The 27,291-nt window shown below is 41.3% G+C and overlaps 3 gene segments (V, D, J or C); 1 reads left to right on the forward strand and 2 right to left on the reverse strand.

Moving 5' to 3' along the window:
* LOC102076541 (Ig kappa chain V-V region MOPC 21-like) overlaps positions 1-27,291 on the reverse strand; it is an 811,057-nt gene that overhangs the window by 150,048 nt on the left and 633,718 nt on the right.
* Positions 1-27,291, reverse strand: part of LOC102076925 (Ig kappa-b4 chain C region-like) — a 489,463-nt gene that overhangs the window by 64,759 nt on the left and 397,413 nt on the right.
* LOC109196596 (Ig kappa chain V region 3547-like) lies at positions 8,970-9,480 on the forward strand. The segment is given in 2 exon segments: positions 8,970-9,026; positions 9,134-9,480. Coding segments are annotated over 2 exon segments (384 nt in total).

Consider the following 27,291-nt stretch of genomic DNA (forward strand, 5'->3'; position numbering starts at 1 on the left):
AATGATGATAAAGAAAGCTGGGCCATGTACTGAAAAAAGCTTAGCTATGACCTTTGAGCTCAGCTTGAAAATACTGAAATATCTCATCAACTTGGCTTAAAAGAGTAAAATACAGTGTAAACAGCATTGTTGATAAAAAAAAAAACATTTTAAGAGTAAATGTAGCGAGTTCTTTCATTTTATTTTTATTAATCTTTGTTTTATAATGTCAGAAAAAGCTTATATTATAAATACATTAATTATAAAAAATATTTATATTTTAAAAGCTTATATTTTATGATTTCAAAATGTTTGTATGCAGTGCCACTAATACTCTTGATAAATAAACATTTTGAATATCTTGTAATTTATTAAACATTCCCAGAAAACAACTTAATACAGCACAATTCAGTGTAGATACAAGTATGGCGTTGTCTTGATTATTATTTGCTCATTGCTGTGATGAACAAGTTAATCCATTAACATGTAGTACAGAACAAAGTTACGGAGAGACAGACTCAGACTCTCTGCTTCCATAAAGTAACTGTTGGGTCTGTGTTTCCACAGGCCCCGCTAGTTTAGAGACTTATTCCTCATGAAGAACACAAGACATAACAGAACATCTTCAACCGGTCTTTAACTCGCTAACAAGGGAGAGCTTTGGTCAGAACCAGGCAGTAGAGCAATGCTCCTCACCTGTCTCTAGCCCAAATCCTTCAAAGAGTAGCTCTCCTCGCAGCTATTTATTGACATGACAGTTACAATAAACAATACAACACAACACAAGCACTTCCCAACGTAAAACCACCCAATGGTTCTAAGACAAGGCAATATGTGTGTGTATGTGTGTGCAAGAACTTGTGTGTGTGTGTGTTTGTGAGAATTTGTGTGTGTGTGTCATGGGGGTGCGTTTATGTGACCTCCTGCTCACCAAAAGGGTTATAAAAGCAGGAAGCTTACAACACAAGAAACAGATCTTCCAGAGGGGATGTATCTACAATAAAACCTCCCCCAGCACAGAGCGGCTGGAGAGGTGGTCAGGATCAAAGGAATGGCTTTGATCCTACTGCTTGAACCAATACTTTACAAATTTAAGAAACACAATGACAACATTCAACAATTTGACTTAACAGTAACCTTCTGTTGTGATTTCATAGCAGCTCTGATCTCCTTTAAAACACACGAGTTAAACATGGACACTAGCACATTACACTGACTGAGTTATCAGACTGCAAAATGTTACAGAATCTGACATTTTGTTATTGAACTCATTAACACAAATGAAAAAACCCCAAACATTTTATTTAAACAAGCGAAACCACATACTGCATCTATTAAACAGCATGGCTTCATAGTAAAAGTGTACAGATGGTGCACTGGTCTACCTGCAGTCCAGCCCTTTCTTTCTCCGCAGTTCTTAGACTTTAATAGACTGTTGTTAAAAGAACAGATTATACTACACAGTCCTGAACATGGCCCAGTCCCAATTTTTGTTTAGATGAGGTTTCAAGTGGGTAACTGCTTTGGCCAACAATGAAGGCAACGCCTGCTTGAAACTGTCAAAAGACAGACTGCAGACAATCCTGTCAACAAAATATATAATAAATTCTCACACATTCCTTAAGACTCTACAAGAGGAGCAGCACAAGGAGGATTAACAACAGCGTTAAAACTGCTAAATAAAGTATGGGGTCTGTCACACAATATCCGGAAAATGCTTCATGATGACAGTCTCCTGAGAGTTTAACAATCTTGTAGTACAACATATGACACCTGTTTCTCTTTCATCCATCTTCACTCAGCTCTCCTATACATCTGTCTGATTGGTTGGGAAGCTGCATTATTTAGTCAGAGCTCAGCTTTACAGTTAAGACTCTTGATTATTTTTGAGAAAAGCAAGTTCAGCCATCACAGGCATGTGATTAGAAAAACAAAGATCAGAAATGTCAGTGCCACTGACGATATGAGAAATGCTAAAGTCATACAGAAAGCTATTACTTCAAGTTATTCCGGGTTTTTAATTGATTATGAGTGTAGTTTTCACACAATGTGTTTCCATTACACCTCATTTTTTCTTTAATAAAAGGTGATATAGTTTAATATGTTGTGATGTTGTTCATCAGATATTGTATTTAAATAATTTTCTAACAATGAAAATGTTTTTTTTATGTGTGTCCTAGCATGTAAAGAATTAGAACTGAAGGTGAATGTACTTTCTTTGATATCATCACCTAATTTTATTTTCTGAAATGACAGCTGTTAACTACAAAAAGCTGAAAATGTTACAATGTTGTGGATGTTGTCTATCCCATGTTTGAGGACTCTAATCAACAGTGTTGCCTGTGTTCGTTTAGTGCGTTCCCATCAGGAGGCAGGCTGACGGTCTGGAAGACCCAGTATCTGACTGACTGAATGGGGACGACAGCTGATTTAGTGCTGATTCGACCACAGGACACCACCCCAGGTAAGAGGGAGAGGCTGAGAGGAACCTGTGGGGAAGCAGGCTGGAAGAAACAGGTTTTTTGTTCTCACGTTAAAACGTGTGAAAGGAGGGAATATTGGGATTGAAAATCTTTGATTTGTTTTACTAAAATAAGTGGTTATAATCATTTTCATACATTTACTGCAAATGTGCTCCTAATGAGTTGGCACTCAGTCTTCTGAAGGTCATAAGCTTCGTTCGGCGTGACTGTCCGGACTGATATATTGTGGGAAATGACCTAGAGTGCAGAGGGGTAATTGCAAACGCTCTTACACACATAGATTATGATTAGAATAAGTTTCTGGGTCAGAGAGTCCTGAACATGATATTCTAAACCAGACCTTCCCAAAGTGTGGGGCCCGCCCCCTTGGGGGGGCGCAGAGCCATTGCAGGGGGGCGCGGTATGAAAAGGGAAAAAAAACAAAAAAAACAGTGCTTGGACACTGCTAGCCAGTGTTGCCAACTTAGCGACTTTGTCGCTATATTTAGCGAGTTTTCAGACCCCCTAGCGACTTTTTTTCTTTAAAAAGTCGCTAAAAAAAGACGTGAAAGCGCGTATCGCTTTTACTCTCAACAAGCAGCGGGTGCTGTAACACAGTCAGTTCTTCTTTTACTCGTTTACTCTTATGCTGTTTTGTGGATCACAAGGTTTAAAACTACTTATAAACACACACACACAAAGTAACTCCACCAGAGTGCCTATTTCGGATCACTTTTGCCAGTCCAAGCCCGGGTAAAGGAGCAGGGTTGGAATTGTGACATTAAAAAAAACAATAATTGCTAAAAGAAATTTAATTTGTAGTTCTAAATAAACTCTAAATGCATTTAGGACGTTTTTTACTCACTTTATGTCTCTTCCACGATGTTATTTCTCTCTCCAACAACATAGGTTACAATTATATTAGCATGACCAATTATGCAAATTAGGTGATGACGTCATTTAGCGACTTCTAGCGACTTTTAGGACAACCAATAGCGATTTTCCTTACTGAGGAGTTGGCAACACTGCTGCTAGCACGGGGCTCCCACACAAACGCAAAGCAGGAGATGAAGCAAGCATGGCTGAATATGTTTCCAAACCAACTTCATTCCAAGCCAAAGACTAGAAAATATGGTGAAGCATATCTTCCCTTTGGTTTCACCTGCACAAGTGCAGAGGTAGGTCTCCCCTGCAAAATTAGTTTTCCCTGCGTCGGGAGCAGCGTTGGGCTCTTCAAATCACGGACAAACAGTATCCCACATTCTTGATTTTTAGTTCACAAACACTTGTTGTAATGACTAACTACTCCTGACATTTTGGAGATGGTAGCTCTTTATACAGTAAAGTTACAGTGGGATACAAATAATATCAGGCTGATCCTGCCACAGTTTGTTCCCCCTGTCTAAATCACGGACTAACAGTATCCCACAGTTGTTTATGTTTTTAAAACCATTTTGCACAGAGAGGCTTTTTTTTTTTTTTTTTGAAAAATGTATTGATAGCAATGTTGAATATTACTACACAGGAAAAAAACAACTACATGTAAAATAATCACACCGTGACGTCTCTGCCTTTCTAAATGGAGGGACAGTAACTGCGTGTGTATATGTAAGCGTGTAAAACCTGAAAATAGAGACAAAATACTGTTAATCTGACTATCTGCCATTCTGCAATTCATCTCATGTAAACAATAACGTGGCGCACAGCGTGACGTGAAAAAAGGCACATACCTTTGACGTTGGGTGACGAACTCTGTATTCCTCGTCCACACGTAAACGCAAAAAAGGAGTTTTAAAAAATCTCCGTTTTCGGTGATTCGAAACGCCGTTTACGTGTGGACGAAACAGCTGCGTTTTTTAAAAATACCCGTGTAGGTGCGGACATAGCGTAAAAGAGTTAGTAGTATATTTTATTACTACCTGTAATTTATTGCAGATTACTTGTATTTGCTTAATTGTTTACTAAATGTTTGAGGTGTGAAATAAACCGCAATGGAGCAAAATATGGGTGTGTTTGGTTGGAGGATGTGTTCGAGCGGGTGGGGCGCGAACATTTTTCTTGTAAAACAAAGGGGGGGCCTAGCAAAAAAAAGTTTGGGAACCACTGTTCTAAACCAACTTTGAATCACTAGAAGAACAATGGATAATAAAATTAGATTATCAAGGCTAGGCACAGAGGTGTTTCGCTTTTCTGTCTCTTACAGAGGAAGGAGCAGATACCAGATGAGGTCATGGAGATATGAGGATGCTTCGGAGCAGACACCAAGACTGCCACGTCCGTGCGTGAGGAAGATAGCTGTTATAATCTATTTTTTTTGTCTCACTATATTATGTTGTACAGCCCATTTGAGGGTAATCCTTTTTGTGAAACATGCTGTTGGTTCACATAGCGCTGTGTAAACTTCAACTGCCAAAAACAAAGTAAATCCTTTTTTAAAAGACAGACCTTTCTCCTGAGATTCCTTCCAAAAGTTCTGAACACAACAGTTTTCATATACATTGTTAATTCTGGAGGAGCTAGAAAAACTTTATCGTCATCACCAGCATGCTTTGTACCTTAGGCTCATCAGAGACAATCGTATCCAGGTAAAACAATTTTCTTTAATCTACATGCATTTAGGAATCACTTGGCTAATTTCATGGCTAATTTCAGGGACTGAATTATTGCCGGTTATTCGTACACTTACTGTATTATATGAAATATATAAATTAAATCTCCGTGAAACTTCTATTCTTTTGGTTTCTTTTTTTACATAGCACTTTATCAAACTGTTGTATGCTACAGAGTTACAAGTTTTATACTAGTAGTAATATAGCATCCACCATCTCCTGCTTGCATATTTCTGAAGACATCTTAGTGGTGTGGCAGCCGTCGATTGAGCCAGGCCTGCAAACCCTGTGGATGGACGATGCAGTGGACAGTGGGAGGAAGCATCCTAACTGGTTGTTAAGTCTGACGTCACTAGCCGTGTCTGGGCCTAAACTCCGCTGCAGGTCCATATATCCAACGATCACTATGGCATTACTGAGAGTTGAAAAACTGTCTAAAGTCATTCATCTTTAATAAAATGATCAGCGTTCTGCTCTACCAGGTGTAACAATTGAGTTTAACATCCAGGCATCCATGAAAACGGAATTTATGACATTTAACGGAGTTAGAAGTTAGACGCTAGCGAGCTAACTTCCTGCTATCTAAATACAATACAGCATGTCCTGACTGCGGGGTTTTGGAAACAAATTAAAACGTACAGCTCTGTTATCACTTCCAACATAAATGAAGACAGAAAACTAAACAGCAGTGACGTTTGTAGGGTTACTGAAGTTTGGCTAGCTGGTATATAATGATGTGCTACGTGACCGCTAGCGACACAGCTATGTTAGCATAATATAAACAAGCTAACTTTTTTTCCACTCGATAAAAGTTAACGTGAGTGTTCTCGGTGGTCAGGAACAAATGTAATCGCATGGCAGGATGCTGTAAAATGACCAAACTTCAGCCAGGAGAACAACTGAGATAATCCATCCACAATACGAGGTTAGTCATTCATATACTGCTGCATGGGCTGGGCTGTAGTTACATCGTAAGGTTTTAAAAACTGAGCTTAAATAAATGATTAGCGGTAATAAAAGCCGGGGGAGGTCAACAGTGATCACTGACTGTTTTAGGAGCTTTTTGAGATTAAATAGAAGAAAATACAAAACATTAAACATGTTAACAACACAAAAGCCATATTAAACGCAGACTACTTTAGGCCCGGAAGTAGGATTCGTCACGTCATCACTTAACAACCGGAAAGCTCTCTTTGCAGACCACCCTGTGTGATTCTCCACTCACCGACCAGAAAGGACAAACCGCAGGTCTCAGTTGCAGCACCCCATCCATGTCTGATCTTGATCAGATTCAGCAACACTGCCAGAGACTTCCTGTAATCTATTACAGTTGTTAAAGAAACGGTCCAGGAACAGGTCACTCAGGTTAATCCTGTATAAACAACTGTAAATATTGTTTTTCCTTCTTTAAATATTGTTGGCATATTAGAAATATTCTTGTTCAATTGTTATGGTTATTTACGTTATTGCCATCAAATAAATATCCATGTAAAATTGTTCAAAGTTAGCGTTAAGTTCATACATATTGAAAATAGCTGTAAATAAAATGAGTTCAGTGACAGTTAATGTTTGTTGTAATCAATTTATTACTAACATAAAACCTTTAAACTGATGCAACACATATAACAAAGTCACAAATATATTCAAATAAATAAATTTCTTAATACATAACTCATTTTGGAACTGATCTTTCAAGAAGTGAAAACAGTTTGCCCATCCTCTCCCTGCTCTCCTGCGCTCTCTCTTCTCCTCACCCTCTCTTTGCTGTCTCATGTCCTCTCTGATGAGGTCTAGAAATTGAGCCGGTTGGTCTTTGTTCCCTACAACATATCACCAAAACATGAATTCGCAAAAAACCAAAATTGGCTGTATGTAAGCGGCAATACATGAAAAACCAAGGAACCCACCACACAAGCTAGTTTACGGTTATTTTAAATTTTAAAAAAAACATGTCTATGCAGGTGCCCATAGCTTAACAACACAACCGCTATAAAAATGTAACTTTTGTACCACCAGATTTTCAAGTGTTTTCCTCTCCCGCTTCGATCAACATCATTATCAGACAAAACGGCCCGCAATGAATCCTGGGATATGGTAGGACCCAAAGGATACACCGGACCCATCCTTAAAATTTGGAGAAAAGCAGGACACATTTGCAGCCACATTTGGAGTACTCTTTGAATTTGGACAGCCTTTGTTGCTTCGCTGTGACATCATTGCCTCCAGACACGGCAGTTAAAGCATCCTTCCCCTTTATTTGGACACAGCTATAGTGTCATAGTTTAAATTTGGATTTTGTCTTTACGTTGTGAGAAAATAAACATTTGTCCACTCACTGCCTTGCTTCCAGTTTGGATCCTGCGTTTGTGTCCATCTCATTTTCCTCAGGCCGCTGGGCCATGACAGCGTTTTCCTTATGAAAGGCAGTTTATACCGTTTCCACAGCAAACAAAAACAATAATTATCTATATAAGATTAGTAATCTTCTGTACTTATATAGTTCTTATCTACTCAAGCTGACCAGTGAAAGCACTTTCTACTTAAAGTCGAAAACACAATTCTTCAAACGATGCATTGTTTAAGATTCACACTCAGACCTCTGTAGGTGCACTCAGGGTGGTTTGGGGTTCAGTATCTGGCAGAGGACACTTTACCATGCAGACAGGAGGAACTGAGAATATTTTAATAACTGTATCACTTTATTATTGCAGCTAAAGGTGATCTATATTCTATATTTGATTTTTTTGTTTTTTTCCAGCCCACACGCAGAAAACTGAAAAGCCTGAACACAAGTAACAACATATCTTTAACTGTAATGTAATTACTGACCTTGGTACGGACACATATCTACTACAGTGTCACAGCACAAGCCGTCAGACACGGAATGGACCCAAAAGACAGATTCAACATTGACACTTGAGATATGTGAAAAAGAGTTTAATTACAGGAACGTCAATTTATATACACAATGCTCGTCTACAAGTGCAAGCTATTTACAGGTGAGAGTGATACAATAAGTCATAAACTAACACTAGTGCACAGGCAGGGAATATATACAGGGGAAGAGCCAATATTAATACTATGGGCAGTGACAAACACTAACAAGCACAACTATGACATGAGCAAAGACACTATGACTATGAATACTAAGGTGGCAAAATATACATGAACCAGAGCGCTACATCTATGAGGAAACACTAATCATGGGAAGAAAACAAGTTACTGTGAGTTATTTGTTTGTGAGCATTAGCATGATAATGGGTCCTAACCAGACCGGGGAAGGAGGAAAGTGATCCGGAGGTCAGGGCAACTGTAACAGAGGAGTAGTGGCTGCAGGTAAGTCCAGCGACTGGGCTGAAAGGAACTGTGGGCTGGTGGAGAGAATGCCTGTGGCTAAAACTAGAAACAAGAGAAAGAAAGGTGAGTTTAAGCATGACGATAGCAAGATATATGAATTGGTCGACACTAACACTGGTTAGCTGAAGTTCTGGTGAAGAGTAGTTGTCACGGCTGGAATTAAATGCTGCTACGTTAATCCGCTCCAGCTGCGACTCCTGAGAGAGAACAAGGACGGCTCAACCCAGAGGAGGAGACATGATATACATACAGTACACATTACTGTGTTAATAAAAAATATAATGCGATAAAAGTTTTCTGAAATTACAGCTGTTATTTAGAAAAGGCTGAAAACATGATTACATTTGGTGACGTTTTAGGATTAACTGTACACATTAACCTGTGTGAAACTAACAAATTTCAATTTGCTGTATTCAGTCAGATGATTTCCATAGAGAGGCACTTTGCATCAGCAGCACCATGCTCCAGTGCTCTGGGAGAGTTTATAGTCCTGAGAGTTGAACACTGGATGACTGACAGCTGTCCTTCATCACAACAGAAGCCACAGAAATCCTCCTCATCAAAAACATGACTTTGATCTGCGTCCTCATCTGGACTCTCCTCTGCTGCTGCTTCACAGGTAAAGTCCAGAGAATCAAACTCCTCTCCTCTATCAACATCTGTCCCTCTGAAATGAAGCCCACAAAACCATGAAGCTGCTTTATGTTTTTGTCTCTGTATCCTCAGAGTCCAGAGGACAGATCACAGTGACTCAGCCTGGAGCAGTGAGCTCTGCTGTGGGAGGATCTGTGAGCATCAAGTGTAGGACCAGTCAGGATGTTTATGTTTCTAGCAACTACCACTATTTAGCCTGGTACCAACAGAAAGATGGAGAAACTCCCAAACTGCTCATTAAGCGTTCTCATGAGCGAATATCAGGGATTCCAGCTCGTTTTACAGGCAGTGGATCAAACTCTGACTTCACTCTGACCATCAGTGGAGTCCAGGCTGAAGATGCAGCAGTTTATTACTGTCAGAGTGCTCATCTTATCAACAGTCAAGCTGTGTTCACACAGTGAAAAACAGTCGTACAAAAACCTCCCTCAGTCAGACTGAACAGAAACTGAACTGACTGCTGCAGCTGGAAGATACTGCAGAGACTGATACAGTTCACTGAGGACACACACACACACACACACACACACACACACACAGACACACACACACACACACACACACACACCTCACAGTCTTTCTAAAATAATTGTAGAAAAATTGTAATAATAACAATCATTTATTAGGCACTTATACAACTTTAACTGTCATTACTAATGTCTAACCGTAATGTTAATATGGGTTGACTCAAAACTTCAGACTTTTTTCCATCCTGACGAGCTAGTACAGAAAAACATGTGATACACAAAACAGTTGATACTGTGAGTCAGATCTGTGGTGAAGAAACTCTCCTGTAAATATTCAAACTGTGAAGTTTGAATATTATAGCTAGTTATTAAACGAGAATATTTTAGTAAACTGCAGTACTGATATATGTATGTATGTAGATTGCTCAACTACAGCTACATTCTTGGTTACAGAAATATTTCACATGATTTTATCTGAAAGTTTACTTTAAAGTTTAGTTCATCAAGTCTTTAACATTAACCTAACTTGACCTTTGTGAGATAAATTATTCTGACATTTACAGTTTTTAAACTGCACTGATGTTCTGAAAGAGACATTTTTTTAGTGTCTCCTATGTTGAGAAAGAAAGTTTAGTTTTTCTTTTGGTTATTTTCTTAATTCTGACCTTGAAGAAAACCAGGACGGGTCTCATCATGTGTCACATGCACGTTACAATAATCTGTCACTGGTGGCAGCTGGTGGTGATTATATTAATTGTTTGTTTGTTAAGTTTATAATCTGATGTGATACAGCACATGTGATTCTCGCAGTAAAAGTTACTGAAGGAGAGATTTTCAGTGTATGGAAGCATCACTGCTGAACCTGAAGGATGATTATCAGACAGAAGAGCAGCTGAATGGAAACACATGAAAACCACTATTTGAAGACCTCAGTTTTTATTTGAAGTATTAAAACCATCAACAGTGCCACAAGCATGAAAACATGAAAACTATCAAAGCAATACAGACACAGAGGGAGCAGACTGAGAGAAGCTGCAGACTAAAGCCAGTATCAGAGTCCCAGTGAGTCAGCTCAGGACTGGGAACACTGGTCTGTCATCAGAGTCTCTGAGAGTGGAGTGTGGGAGCCCTGGGTGGCCTCACAGGTCACAGAGCCCACCTTCTCCCACTGGTCTGCAGGGAGCCTCAAGGTGCTGCTCCAGCTGTAGTGGCCGTCATTCTGCAGCGCCCCGGGGCTCCTGCTCTCCTCTCCACTGCTGCTTCTTCCATCCACCTTCCAGGACAGCCTCCAGTCTGAGGGGAAGCCCTTGTTGGCCACACACATGACTGTAGCCTTCCCCTGCTGCAGCTCCTCACTAGAGGGCGCCAGCACGGTCAGGGAGGGGGGGACTCGACCCACTGCAGAGAGAGAGAGAGATGTTAGAGAATCTGAGAGTTTGGGTGAAACTGCTCTCCAGTGTTTTCACTTCCCTCTCTAAACTTGGTAACTATGGTAACAGACAGGCTTCACTGCTGAACCATGGCAACAGACGAGTTTCAGTACCAAAGATAAAAATATTAAAGCATTTCTTTGACTTTTGATGTACTCGTGTGTAATCTGTGAACTATTTCTTAGTTTTACAATTAGAATTAAAATATTCGGAAAAAAACTTTTTTTTTTTAGAATTTTATCAAAACTCTAAATTTAAGCAATGTACAATCTAAAACTGGAGAAAAATCTTGTTTTCTCTGTAATTGCGAACAATAAAAATAACTTAATGAATCATTACATCTCATAAACTGAGCCCAACTCAATCAGCATGCTTTTAGATTATGGTTAAATGGTAACCATATGGCAGTATAGTAATTCTAAATCTTCATCAAAGATTAAATAAAATGGGTGACAAATTATTTCCTCTTTCCTGGTTAAAACATTGAAACAAAAATGTAGCATCTATGAACTGTTTTTGAAGATAACATTCTGAAAAAAACATTAAAAATATACAATTTGGTTTGAAAAATGAGTCAGATGTACTTACAGTTAACATCCAGTCTGGTTCCTCCACCAAAAGTCCACCACAGTGATACAAACTCATTGAGCCGCCGTACAAAAACCTCTGACTGTAGAGAGACACGGCTCTCTGACTCTGAAACAAACAAACTCAAAATTATTCACTGTTTGTATCATTTTTTCAGCTGATGTGAAAACTTAAAATATTACAGTGCATCACATTTAAATAATAAATAATTTATTTGGAATGTAAAACTTTTGACTTGATGTTTTGGGACTTTTTCTGATATCACAATCTCAGAATAACACAGTGGATCCAATTTACAGAATTGTAAATATTGATTAAAATGCATCAGTGTAAATTAAGACTATGCTGATTTCCTGCATTTTTAGATACTATATTCATAAATATAGAAAAATCAGATATATTTGTGTTTGATCCTCTGATAAACTGGCTGATCCACTCCATACAAAGATGCATATATATTGACAAAGTACACAAACATACAATGGTACTGAGCCAGCACTGAACAGCAAGACTAAGACTGTGAACTCTGCTGGAGGGATGAAGGCCATTCTCCAAAAACATGTAGAGACCTCTGTCTAACACATCGCTCCAAAATCTCCCAGAGATGTTCAACTGTGTCGAGCTCAGGTGACTGTAGAAAACACGAGAATCACATCATTTTTATTCTCATTCAAACATTCATTGGTCTCTAGTGCTTCCTGTCATCCTGGAAGAGATCACTCAGCTCAAGACTGAACTGTTTAATGACATTAGTGATCACTGGGAACAAATCTTGTTATCTCAATATTAAAAGAAAGATCATATGTACGTCTTTATTAGGACAGGGATTTACATCAGTGTGTGGGACTGTAGCCTCAGGCTTATGTTGTACTCTTTTTAGTAACGACTTTGTATTTGTTATACAGTCTCTCAGCTGGACTAAATAATAAAAATCAACATATCTTCATGATAAACGTTTACCAAAACCTAATCTAAAATAGTTAGTTCTAGTTCTAAATGTTCTAAACGACACGCAGCTAAAATAATCTTTGTTAGAAATGTGTCTAGAAATGGTATGGAACAAAGGCAAATGATTTGCTTCTTTATATCTCAAAACCAGCATCTTCAATGTCTACGGTGCTCTCGATACTTGAATAATTTAGCCTTATTTGTGGCTATAAGTGGAATCTCGACAAGAGTGAACTGTTCCCCCTGAATGTTGCTGCACAGAAATATCAGTTTACAGCGCTGCCTTTTCGAGTTGTATCTGACAACTTTACATATCTATGGGTTAAAATTACAAGTCAATTTCATAATCTTTTCAAGCTTAATTTCGGCCCACTTGTGGAGAAAGTTAGGCAGGATTTGAACAGATGGTCTGTACTCCATCTGTCTGTGGCAGGGCGTATAAATATGACTAAAATGAACATCCTTCCAAAATTTTCTTTTCTTTTTCAATGTGTCCCTGTATTTATCCCAATTTCTTTTTTTGTTAAATTAGATAAGATTCTCTCTGGGTTCATTTGGAACAAAAAAAGCCCTAGAATACACAAGACATATCTTCAAAGACTGAAAAAGATGGGGGGGGTGGGTTGGCTCTACCAAATTTTATGTTCTATTATTGGGCATGTAATATTTGTATTCTCATGTACTGGCGACAGGGGGAAGAGATGAATAATGCCCCGGCGTGGCTGAGCTTGGAGACCTCTTCCTGTGTCTCATCCTCTTTACCAGCCCTGATTTATGCCCAAAAGCTTCCAAGCGCAGGTTTTTATAATAACACTATTGTGAAAGTTACCTTGAAAATATGGTATCAATTTCATCGTTATTTTAAGCTGAACTTTTTTTCTATTTAGTCACCCATTTTGAAAAATCCCTCTTTTCAGCCTTCTTTAGTTGATGGCGCTTTTCATTTTTGGGCCTCCTTGGGCATCAAGTCTTTCTCTGATCTTTATATTCAGAACACATTTGCCTCTTTTGAACAGCTCTAAATTTGGCCTTCCAAAAAGTAATTTCTTTTGTTGTTTACAAATCCGGAGTTTTGTTAAGGAGAAATTCTCCCAGTTCCTATCTAGACCTCCTCATCATCCCTCAACGTCGGCTATTAAAATGGCATGGGAGCTGGGAGCGGGATTTAGGATGTGTGATTCAGGATGACTTTTGGGATAAAATTCTTTACCAGGTCCATGGCTCCTCGTTATGTGCCAAACATGGGTTAATTCAATGTAAGATTTTACACCATGAACACTGGACTAAAGCCAGACTAGCCCAAATATACCCCAACCTTAGCGCTGATTGCGACCGCTGTCATCAAACGCCTGCCTCCTTAAGACATATGTTCTGGTCATGTCCATCCCTCAAACAGAATTCGGTTAATATTTTTCTGACTCTATCAAAGATCATCCAGCTAACCCTCCAACCTGTGCCCTCAACTGCGTTGTTTGGGGTTCTTCCTGATACAGTTGTCTTGCCGACGCCCCAAGCGGACTTGGTAGCATTTCTCACCTTATTGGCAAGACGCAGAATATTGTTAGGTTGGAAGTCCCCTTCTCCCCCATCGTGGGAAATCTGGATCAGAGATGCTGTGCATTTTAGCAAACTCGAAAAGATTAAATTCACCCTGCGTGGGTCTATGGACAAATTTTTTAAGACCTGGTAACCCTTTTTTGATCATGTTCAGACTTTGTGGTTCCGCAACACTCCCATTTAGCCAGTTCAGACTTTATTTTATTTTATGTTTAATTATACAAACTCCATTGTGCCTGCACTTTATGATGGCATTTATTCATCTACTTTATTTATACTTTTTTTTTTTTACGGCTTTGACTTATTACGATGACTAAGCTGACCACTCATTTTAAATCTTAGACTTCTTTTTGTTTGTTTGTTTTTGTTTTGTTTTTTTGTTTGTGCAAGGGCGTGGGTTTTGAAACTTTGCACATCTCTTTTCACTTTGCACTGTTGTAATTACGAGGTGGGACTGTATGTCTCATAATGTTTTATGTTCTTCAAAAAGAAAACGGCATATTGTTCAGTTTGTCTTTTGTAAATCTGATGCATAAAATTAAATAAAAATACCTGGGGGAAAAAAAAAGAAATATGTCTAAAATGTTTTCTCTGCTTATAGAGTTTCACCTTTTTCACTGGTGAAAATTAAATTTATGTTCTTCCACAAGATGCAGTGGATTATTTATTTAACCAGGAATCACTGAGGGGGAAAGAGTATGTTATGCTGAAGAAAACTGTCCTCCATAATATCACTACATTAAAGAAAAGCATCCTGCTGTAAAAATGCACCTGAGGAAGGATGTAGAGATGTGCAGAATGGAAGTGCTGTCAGAGAGCTGACCGATGGAATCAGAATCTTTTTTGTAGAAGGAATGTTTACTGTATGAAAAGAATAAAATGAACACATTTGTGGACTCTGTAAATGTTTGTGGACTTTAGTTGAGCTTTTAACACCATCGTGCCTGAACTTCTCTCCTCCAAACTCTCCCAGCTCAGCGTGTCACCAGCTACCTGTCAGTGGATCACCAGCTTCCTGACAGGCAGGAAGCAGCAAGTGAGATCACCTCTGAAACTCGGTCCCTCAGTATTGGTGCCCCTCAAGGATGTGTCCTCTCACCACTACTGTTCTCCCTCTACACTAATGACTGCACCTCCAAGAACTCGGCTGTTAAACTCCTAAAGTTTGCAGATGACACCACCGTCATTGGCCTCATCCAGGAGGGTGATGAGTCTGCATATCGGCAGGTAGTTGAGCGGCTGGTACTCTGGTGCAGTCAGCACAATCTGGAGCTGAACACTCTTAAAACTGTAGAGATGACAGTAGTATTCAGGAGACATCCCTCAACTGTGCCCCCCCCTTACCATATCAGACAGCCCTGTGTCAACTGTAGACATCTTCAAGTTCCTGGGTACCACCATCTCCCAGGACCTGGGAGACCAACATCAACTCCATCCTCAAAAAGACCCAGCAGAGGATGTACTTCCTGAGACAACTGGGGAAGTACAGTCTTCCACAGGAACTGCTAATCCAGTTTTACAGTGCAGTCATTGAGTCTGTCCTGTGCTCCTCCAACACAGTCTGGTATGGTGCAGCTACTAAACAGGACAGGTGCAGACTGCAGCGGACTGTACGGGCAGCAGAAAGGATCATCAGCGCCCCCTGCCCTCCATACAGGATCTGTACCTCTCAAGAACCAGGAAACAGGCAGGGAAAATCATGACAGACCCCTCACACCCTGGACACAGACTTTTTGACCTGCTGCCCTCTGGCAGACGGTATAGAAGCCTGCAGACCAGGACCACCCCACATAGGAACAGTTTCTTTCCCCTCGCCATCTCCCTTCTAAACAGTTGACTTGTCACACCGCTCCCACTGCCAGACTGCAACTGCACCTTATGAACATTCTGTGGTATTCATTTCACCTCATTTTATTTCTGTCATCCTGTATTTTATGTATATAAGATTTAGATTGGTTATTTATGGTTGGTTTACACAGCTTTGTGTATGTATGTGTATGCATGTGTAATGTATATGTGAGAGATACAGATATTGATGGGGTCGGGTTATATTAAAAAGTATAAATTGTTATGCTTTGTTCATTGGTTCAAAGGTACCCCACACTTTTTTTGCTTGTTTGTTCTGGTGTATTTTTCATTTGTACTGTTATTCTGCCAGAGCACTCATATTTACAAGACGGCATTGAACGCCTCATGGGTGTGTCAGGAAAACTCTTGTGTACGTATGTTCCTTGAAGGGGTTTGTGGAGTCGTTCTTTTTCCACCGTAGCAAAGGGCTAGAAGTTGAAGAGAAGCTGCTATATGTTTTTGTCATTTATCTGATTGTGAAATAAAGCACATGCAGTGAGAAAGCAACTCCCGGAGTCATCCCTGCCTTGAAGCTGCAACATATCATGGCGAGCCAGCCAGGAGGAAGGTTTGAAGAACTACCAGCGCGTGAGTGAAGCAGAGGCCTGGTTAGCATCATTAGCGGCTAACGTTAGCGCTACCGCACCGCTGAAGAAAAACCTTTCTCCAAGCACCGGACCTGAAATCTGACGGACTAAAGACAAGCTTGTGAGTACCCACAATGGAGGTAGAAGCCCTATGAGATAAGATCACCGCCACACTCTGCCAGCTAAGTCGTGATCAGCTCATAGAAGTGGGTTATAATGTGAAAGGCTTTGCTACACCGCTAGATGAGCCCACAAAAGACACTTCCAGACGCCACCTGATGAAAGTTATAGAACATAAACTGGACGAGGTGGAAAACAGTTATACACAAGACGATGCTGTACAGTTTGTGAAAGAACTTTTATCGTTTTTGGGCGAATATAAAGCTAAAGACAATGCGGCCGAGAGTGATTTTTCCCGCCCTTCAGACGGAAGAGACAAGTATGACGAGCTGCAGGAAGAAATTAGAGCGATAGGGCAGAAACTCAAGATGGCAGACGCTGCCCCGAGCCTCGGCCAGAACCTGCCGTCTTCTAAAGTACCAGAGGTGACTATTCGCAGGGAGTTTCGCATCTGTGGCCAAATAGGGGAGGGAGGGCAGCGCGATCGGCTGTCCTATACCAACCTGCTGCATCAGATGGAAAATGGACTCCGCAAAGGCCACAGTGAGTCAGAAGTTATTGAAGCAGTGATAAGAGCTATCAATCCGGGTCTCAAACTGCGTGATATGCTTGAAATAAAGACTGATTTGACACTCACACAGTTAAAGACAATATTGAAAGGACATTACAGAGAAGATGACACATCTGATTTGTACCAAAAACTGATAAATATTTCCCAAGATCCAAAAGAGTCAGCTCAAGACTTTTTATTCAGAGCCATTGAGCTTAAAGATCGCCTCCTGTACGCATCCAAGGACAAAGAAGCAGAACACTACAGTCGGGACCTGGTAAAAAGGAAGTTTTTGAGATCAGTGGGTACTGGGCTGCAAAATGACAACATAAAGTTCCAGATTAAAGCCCTTCTTGACAACCCAGATGTGACTGATGAAATGCTGATTGAGAAACTAAATGAAGCTGCCAGTCTCGAGACAGAAAGACTGAACAAGTTAAAGAGGAACAATACAAAACCACCAAGAATCAATGAGCTACATACTAGGGATGAACCACGCAGCAGCTCATAGATCCCCGCCACCAAGGAAGATAAGAAGAATCATCCTCCACCCGAAATGCATGACCTAGTGAAAGAGCTGAGGAACGAGGTTGCAGGGGTAAGGCAGATGGTTCTTGCCTCCCTGAACGCTGGCAAGTCGCAGGCTACAAAGAGGACATCAGATGCTGCCGCGGACACCCGGAGGAAGAAAGGCTGCAGGACCTGCCAGAGCAACGGAGAGGGAGACAACTGCACCCACTGCTTTAAGTGTGGCCAGCCCGGCCACATCTCCAGAGGATGCCGAGCTCCACTTCAGCTGCAGGGAAACGCCAGAGGGCCACTGCCACGGGACCAGCAGTGACCCCACCACCACATCAGGAGTCCCGCCGCTGCGGTTGCTGCCACCAGAGAGAGTCGGTCAGCACCCCACTCCAGAGGTGTGCAGGCTGCTCATCTGTCAGTTACTGTTCCAAAGCCTGTCAGGGACAACACTGGCACCATCACAAACATGTATGTAAAGCGGTGAGGCTAGTTGAACAACATTTGAGTGAAAGAGAGAAAAAGGGGTGGTTGTCATACATGGGATATTCTGACCTCCTATCAGATAAGCAAGGACAAAAACTTGTGAAACTGATTGGTAGGCGGAAAATGGTGAGATGCACTTTTGATAATATACCAGTCACTGCATTGTGGGACACGGGTGCACAGGCTACAGTAATAAATGAGAGCTGGAGAGTTGAGCACTTACCTCACACCACTATCAGGGGGATAGATGAACTCTTAGGATCAGAACCATTAAATGGGCTTGCAGCTAATCAGACAGAGATACCATTTATGGGGTGGGTCCCTGTAGAGTTTAGACTGACGGGGGTGGAGACGACCAGCTCTAGTCTCCTAGTGCCCGTATTGGTCTCTAGTGACCCAAATGTCGCTCAGGATCCCATTATTGGATACAATGTTATAGAGGAAAGCATCAACGAGCAACTTAAACAACAGGGTGTTAAAAACAGTGACTGTGCTGCAAATATTGTGAGTAGTGCTTTTGGTATTGACACCGGATCTGCTAAGACTTTTATCCAGTTGATAGAGACACATCGAACAGCCGCGGAGGAGATCCAAGTCAAGACAGGGCGGAGTAAAGTTGTCTTAGGCCCTAGTGAAGCTACTACCATTTGCTGTCGCACACGCATACAGGCTGATGAGGACACTGTAATGTTATTTTGTCCTGTTCTTAACCCCAGCCTGCCTGAGGGGCTTCATTTCCAGGAAGTACTGTTTAAAGTAAAAAGGGGCAACTCAGCCATGGTCCCAGTATCTGTCACAAACACCACATGCCATAATATTACTGTAGATCCGCGTGTTGTCCTGGGGCACATTGAGGGCGTAAAAGCAATATACCCAGCTGCCCTCAAACCCGTAGAAACGCCAACAACTAAAACAGCAGACGATGCAGGTATTGAAGTCCCATTAGCCCCCACAGGTGAGACAAGTGGTGTTTGGGATCCTCCTGTAGTTCTAGACCATCTAACGAACGGGCAACAGGCAGCAGTGAGGATGATGCTCAGGGAGGAATGTAAAGCTTTTGCCAAAGATGAAAATGATGTAGGCTGCATTCCTAGCCTTCGGATGCACATCACTCTCAACGACCAAACACCAGTTCAAAAGACTTACAATAGTGTGCCTAAACCTCTGCATCAGGAAGTAAAAGCTTACCTGCAGGACTTGATCAATAGGGGGTGGGTCACAAAATCCAAGTCGCCTTATTCGTCACCGATAGTCTGTGTTAGGAAAAAGTCCGGTGACCTCAGACTTTGTGTGGATTATCGAGAACTTAATCGCAAATCGGTGCCTGACAGACATCCTATTCCTAGGATACAAGACATGTTGGACAGCCTTACTTTTAGCTCCTGGTTTACAGTACTAGACCAGGGAAAGGCTTATCATCAAGGATTCCTGGACGAAGACAGTCAGCCACTCACTGCATTCATCACCCCCTGGGGTTTATACCAGTGGGTTAGAATCCCGTTCGGACTCAGCTCCGCCCCAGCAGAGTTTCAGAGGAGCATGGAGGAGTGCCTTTGGGGTCTGCGTGATGATATCTGTCTACCGTACCTTGATGACAATTTGGTCCACAGTAAATCTTTTGAGGACCATGTTGAGCATGTAAGAGCCGTGCTACAAAGGTATCAGAAACATGGGGTCAAACTTACTGCTAAGAAATGTGAACTGTTCAAGCCTAAGGTCAGGTTTTTGGGTAGAGTGGTGTCAAAAGATGGCCATAGTATGGATCCAGCAGAGGTGGCCTCCGTGATGTCACTTAAAGAGAAACACCCTAGTACAGTGGGGGAAGTGAGACAGATTTTAGGCTTCCTATCTTATTATAGAGCCTATATACAGGACTTTTCATGCATCGCCAAACCTTTGTATGAACTGCTAGCAGTCCAAACAAATGCTAAAAGTAGCCCAGAAGACTTAAAAACACAGAACAAGAGAAGGAAGGAGAAAAACAAACAGGCTAAAGGACAGTTGCCTTCATCAGCTCCTGTGAAATGGACAGAGTCACACCATCAGGTTTTGTCTTACTTAGTCAATAAATTGGCCAGTCCTCCGATCCTAGGCTACCCTGACCTAAACCAACCATTTGTGCTTCATACTGATGCTTCCCAAGCAGGGTTAGGAGCAGTGCTCTACCAGCGCAGTAATGGCAAGTTAAGAGTTATAGCTTATGGATCTAGAACGTTAACACCGCCAGAAAAAAATTACCACATGCATGCTGGCAAACTAGAGTTTTTAGCTCTCAAATGGGCTGTCTGTGAGCGCTTCAGAGATTATTTGCTGCATGCGCCATCTTTTGTGGTTTATACAGATAATAATCCACTCACCTATGTGTTAACGACAGCTAAGTTGAATGCATCAGGTCAGCGTTGGGTGGCTGAGCTAGCAGATTTCAACTTTACGATAAAATACAGGCCAGGAAAAACAAATGCAGATGCAGATTTTTTATCCAGGATGCCCCTCGATTTTGAGGACTATATGAACTGCTGTACACAAACGGTTAGCCAGGACGTGGTTGCAGCCTCACAGCAGGGCTTATTAGTGTAGCAAACAGAAGCTCTGATGTTTAACGCTGTCTCCTTCCACACTCTTCAGCATCAAACACAAGCAGAGGAACTGTTGGACATGATTCAGCCAATACCGAGAGAGGAAATCTGTGCAGCACAGCGGCAAGACCCCGTGATAGGTAAAATGTATGAGTCTGTAGTGCAAAACAAAAGGCCCACCACACAGGAAATTAAGACTGAGAGCACTGAGTTTAAAGCATTGGCTAGAGAGTGGAGCAAACTAAAAATCAGAGAGGATGGAACTATGTTCAGAGAGACTCGACACAAAAAACAACTAGTTCTCCCCTCAGTTTACCACCCACTAGTGCTCAAAGAACTACACAAACAGATGGGTCACTTGGGATCAGAAAGGACCCTAAATTTAATTAGGGATCGTTTCTTTTGGCCCAAGATGCAAAGAGACATTGAACACTTTGTCAGTAATGTTTGTGAGTGTCTCAAACAGAGGAAGCCAAACAGGCAGGCACGGGCACCTATGTTAAGCATAGAGACCACTCACCCATTTCAGTTGGTTTCAGTTGACTTTTTGCACCTAGAGCAATGCGAGGGGGGGTGTGAATACATACTTGTGGTTATGGACCACTACACCCGCTTCGCTCAGGCCTACGCAACTACAAATAAGTCAGCTAAGACTGTAGCAGAAAAACTATTCAATGATTATTGTCTCAGGTTTGGTTTTCCAGAAAAATTACACCATGATTTGGGGCGAGAGTTTGAGAATAGACTATTGCACCATTTAAAAGAACTGGCTGGTGTTAAAGGGTCACACACTACTCCTTATCACCCACAAGGAAATGGGCAGACCGAAAGATTCAACAGGACCCTGCTCTCGATGTTAAGAACACTAACAGAGGAACAGAAAAGAGACTGGAAAAGCCACCTCCATAAAGTGGTACATGCCTACAATTGTACTGTTAATGAGGCCACTGGCTACCCTCCTTTTCTCCTAATGTTTGGTAGGTCACCACGGTTACCGGTTGACCTTCTCTTTGGCATTAAGCAGGAGGACAGTTCAGGCTCCTACCAGGACTATGTTGACAGATGGAGAAGGAGAATGGCTGAAGCTTACACTGTCGCCTCCAAAAATGCAGCTAAGTCAGCTGACCGAGGTAAAAGGCAGTACAACAAAAGTGTGTATGGTCCATCACTTCAAATAGGGAGTCGTGTCCTTGTTAGAAATGTTGTGGAGAGGGGTGGGCCGGGTAAAATCCGCTCCTATTGGGAAGACAACATCTACATCATTAAAAGACAAAAGGGTGAGAACAGTCCTGTGTTTGAGTTAGAGCCAGAGAATGGTAAAGGCAGGACAAGGATTTTGCACAGGAATATGTTGTTGCCTTGCGATTTTCTTCCGCTCCCAGCAGATAAGGAGACAACTGTAACCAGTACTAAAACAAGGAAAAGACATTATAACAAACGGAAACAAACATGTACGACTCATGCACAAGAGGGGAGTGAGGAGGAGGAGGAGACAGATGACTTTTCTGATGCGGTGTTCACCTGGCCTTATCCTGAGCCTCAGTATTCACCTACACTGGACCCCACAGCGGCAGAGTTTATGCCGCTAAGGGACGGGGGTGAGCCAGATGAGTTTCCTCACGTGTCAGGAGATGGCCAGGGGGACCCCAGCCAAACTGATGAGGAGAAGATGGACAATATGGAACCAGAGGATGTGGCGATTGTGGGTGCGGGGGAGGTGGACAGCAGCTCTGATGTCGAAGAGGCTTTGGAAACAGACCAGACAAGTCCATACCCAAAGAGAGAAAGGAGGAGACCACAGACTTTGACCTATAGTAAACTTGGACAACCAAGTCTTGAAGAAAGAATAGTGGCCACCAAATGTGTAAATATTCAAGGTTACTGGCGACCTTGGTAAAAGAGGAAGATATAATGTTTACACTTTGTACCCCTATTTCAGATGGTAACAAATGTGCCTATTTTGACTGAAATACTGTGACACATGGATTGCAGGCCGAACATGTGTATGAGTAAAGGGAAGATGCTTAGTGTTCAGATGACATGTCGACAACGTTAATGCCCTTACAGGAGAGTACAAATAGCATGGTAATTTGATAGATTGAATGTTGGACTAAAAAAAAAAAAAAAGCTATACTGATTATAGCAGGAGTATACACATCTACAGTGCACGGTAGTTTGGGTAACTTAAAAAAATATATATATATGAGGTAATGTCACCTGGTAAATAGTCCATGCCATTCTATTGTTCTCTATGTATTGTTGATTGAAAGGTACATTTATGTCGGGACGACATTTCTCGAGTGGGGGAGAGTGTGAGAGATACAGATATTGATGGGGTCGGGTTATATTAAAAAGTATAAATTGTTATGCTTTGTTCATTGGTTCAAAGGTACCCCACACTTTTTTTGCTTGTTTGTTCTGGTGTATTTTTCATTTGAACTGTTATTCTGCCAGAGCACTCATATTTACAAGACGGCATTGAACGCCTCATGGGTGTGTCAGGAAAACTCTTGTGTACGTATGTTCCTTGAAGGGGTTTGTGGAGTCGTTCTTTTTCCACCGCAGCAAAGGGCTAGAAGTTGAAGAGAAGCTGCTATATGTTTTTGTCATTTATCTGATTGTTAAATAAAGCACATGCACTGAGAAAGCAACTCCCGGAGTCATCCCTGCCTTGAAGCTGCAACATATATATAGACACGTGTGTGTGTGTGTGTGTGTGTGTGTGTGCGCGTGTGTGTATTTGTGTGTGTGTGTGTGTGTGTGTGCGTGTGTGTATTTGTGTGTGTGTGTGTGTGTGTGTGTGTGTGTGTGTGATTTACATTGCTGTGCTTGAGAGCCACCATCTACCGGAGCCAAATTCCTTGTATGTGTCTGCACATATACATGGCCAATAAACACGATTCTGATTCTGATTCTGACATTTACAAAAATAAGATAACAGAGAAAAAGACATTTCACATTAACTACATATTCGTATTTCTCATGCTCATAATCATATACACAAAATACTGTGCAAAACAACAGCATAAAAACAAACAAAAAAAAAAAAAACACTGACTGTGTGAGTCAGTCTGATCATTTCCGTAGAGAGCCACTTTGCTCTGGAGTGACTAAGGTACGTACCTGTACTTACAGTGTACTTGTTTCATTGTTTCCTGCAAAAACTGACTTGTTGCCCTCATGCATGTAAGTAGAGGGTACTTGCGCCTTATTGGCAGGTTGTGTTAAAATGTGTTACCCAATCAAATGGTTCAGTGCAAACAGTTCCCCAGTAACATGGATCCCTACATGGCAAGTCCTTGACTCCCGTGCAGGGAATTCCTCATGATCCGTGGTGCGATATGCAATTCCGGGAGAAATATTTCCAGATAGTGCTCAGCTCCCTCTACACTCTCCTCACAGGTTTCCCAGCAAAAAGACGACGTGACGATTAGCTGACTTTTCTCAAAACGAAGGATAAAGACAGGTTCACCTTAGCGAGTGTTGGACTTTGTTTCTGTCTTTACGGCTAATACCTCGTCATTGGCATCACACATTTGTTTTATCCTTTACTGCCTACAGTTATGTGTTGTCGAGTAGTTTTTGGAAGCAGTCTGTAACACTCAGGTTACGTCTACACTAGCCCGGATGAATTTGAAAACTGCATTTTCGTCTGAAAACGCTGCGTGTCCACACTATCGTTTTCATTCGTTTTCACAGAATTGTTCATCCACATTGAAATGGTCGAAAATGCTTACATTCCAGTACTGCACATGTGTGAAACGTAAGACGATTCAACCTGTTTCATTTCTGTCTGCAGTTTATTTACTTTCCGGCTCTTTGAAACATCGCTGCAAAATGTTGAGGAAAAGGACAGTTTTTTAAATGGACTAACAATGAGGTGAAGTTGTGGCTGCGAGTAACACAAAAGTACAAAGTTGCAAAAGCGAGTGAGAATTAAAGAATTTGAAGAAAAGCTATCTGGAACATGTACAAAATCATATTAATCTTTAATAGGGCTGTCAAAATTGAGAGCAAACAAAACAACTGCTGAACGATGCCTTCCGATATTTTAGTTTAATTGGTAACATGACTGCATCACATGAGTAAAATGTGTCATCGTTTTCGAAAAGGCCCTGCAGGTATCAGGCTTGTGATGTTCTCCTTTATCTTATAGTGGACAAAAATTATTTCTTTGGAGTGGCACAAATAATTTGTGCACCATCTTATTTGACTGGCTGCATTTTTAGATAAATAATTTTGTTGTTTGCAAAACTTGTGCTCAGTTACTAACTCAGTTACTTTTTCAAAGTAACTTGCCCAACATTGGTCATTATATACTGTATTTTACAAAAAGAGTTACAGCGCTCTCTCCCAGATCACAGTCGGACAATCTCACCCAGTGCACAGCCGGAGCTTCACACATACTCATACTCATCATACAAGTCAGATTTATAAAAAAAAAAAAGTTAAGTGTGTTTTCAAAATTGGAGTTCAAGGCTACATCTACACTAATCCGGATAAATTTGACAATGGCGTTTTTGTCCAAAAACGCTCTGCGTCCACACTATCGTTTTCAATTGTTTCTGAAAGTTGTTCATCCACACTGAAAACGCATATGTTTATGTACTAAGCATGTGTGAAACGTAAGACAATTTGACGTGCTCCATTTCTCTCTGCCGTTTGTTTACTTTCAGGCTCTTTGAAACGTTGCAGCAAAATGTCGAGGAAAGGGACCGAGTTTTTTAAATGGACTGACAATGAGGTGGAGTTGTTCCTGCGAGTAACACAAGAGTACAATGTTGCTGAACAACAGCTCTGAGGAAAAATTCATCTTCTGGAGCATGTACAAACTGGTATTAATCTTTAATAGGGCTGTCAAAATTGAGAGCAAACATAATAACAGCTGTACAATGCCGTCCACCATCTTAGTTGAATTGGTCACATGACTGCATCACATTACTATGTATTTATTTTAATTTCCATTCAGGTTGGATTTTTTTTGTGTGCAGCGCAGTGCGCGGAGACCATGACAGCAGTGTGCGATTGTGCACGCGCACAGCTTAGAGGGAACGGTGCTCTCCACGCCTGGTGTTGGGCGTAAACCAGTACATTTGTAGATCCTTTAAATCAGGGGTAGGGAACTCCAGGCCTTGAGAACTGGTGTCCTGCACGTTTTAGCTGTGTCCTTGATCCATCACAGCTGATTTAAATGGCTGAATGACCTCCTCAACATGTCTTGAAGTTCTCCAGAGGCCTGATAATGAACTAATCATTTTACTCAGGTGTGTTGACCCAGGGTGAGATCTAAAACCTGCAGGACACTGGCCCTTGATGCCTGGAGTTCCCCAATACTGCTTTAAATGGTTAATCTTCTGTACTTATATAGCTCCTTTCTACTCAAGCTGACCACTGAAAGGACTTTCTATTTAAAGCCCAAAACACACTTCTTCACACGGTGCTTTGTGTAAGATTCACACTCTGTAGGTGCACTCAGGGTGGTTTGGGGTTCAGTATCTTGACACAGGACACGTTTACCATGCGGACCGGAGGAACTGAGGATTTTTTAATAACTGTATCACTTTATTGTTGCAGCTAAAGGTGATCGTGAAAATCAACTGATTGTTGCAGAATTGCACAAAAGGAAAAATTTCATGCCTATTTGATTTTTTTGTTTTTTTCCAGCCGACACGCAGAAACCTGAAAAGCCTGAACACAAGTAACAACATAACTCTAACTGTAGTATAATTGCTGACCTTGGTACGGCCACATTTCTACTACAGTCTCATAGCCCAAGCCGTCAGACATGGAATGGATCCAAAAGACAGATTCAACACTGACACTTGAGATACGTGAAAAAGAGTTTAACTACAGGAATGTGAATATATATACACAATGCTTGTCTACAAGTGCAAGCTATTTACAGGTGAGAGTGAAACAATAATTCATAAACTAACACTAGTGAACAGGCAGGGAATATATACAGGGAGAGGGCCAATATTGATAATACTATGGGCAGCGACAAACACTAACAAGCACAGCTATGACATGAGCAAAGACACTATGACTATGAGAGTCATACGAGAGCTTCGTAACTCATCACACTGAGCACTGGTAGTGTGTGAGCAGTGTCAGAATCCCAGCATGCCTCTTCAGGAGTGTGGACACTGGTCTCTCCTGAGAGTAGAGTCTGGGAGCACATCTGTTTAAAGCTTGGCTGAAATTGGGCCACAAAACAGGACAAAGATCCCAAGAAGGATCAGTGGGAATTGAGAGAATTGGTGACCAGTGATGGACATTAGACCAACTGTAAAAATTGGATGCAGTTGTTCACACTAAACCCAAACATTAACCATCTTCACTCATGCGGCTATCCCACTGGCGCCAGCTGAAGGCCTGCCAAGGTCGAAGCTGACTAGAACAACAAAATTCTTCCATGATATTATAATCATCATTACCATTTCATTATTAATAGTGATGTTGCATTCAGTTGCATTCAGATGTTCAAATATATTGGTATTATATAAGTCTTTATTACGAGTCCAGAAGAACCACTTTAAATTGTTGAGTTGAAT

The sequence above is a fragment of the Oreochromis niloticus genome, linkage group LG22 (genome assembly GCF_001858045.2).
Source record: "Oreochromis niloticus isolate F11D_XX linkage group LG22, O_niloticus_UMD_NMBU, whole genome shotgun sequence".
NCBI lineage: Eukaryota > Metazoa > Chordata > Actinopteri > Cichliformes > Cichlidae > Oreochromis > Oreochromis niloticus.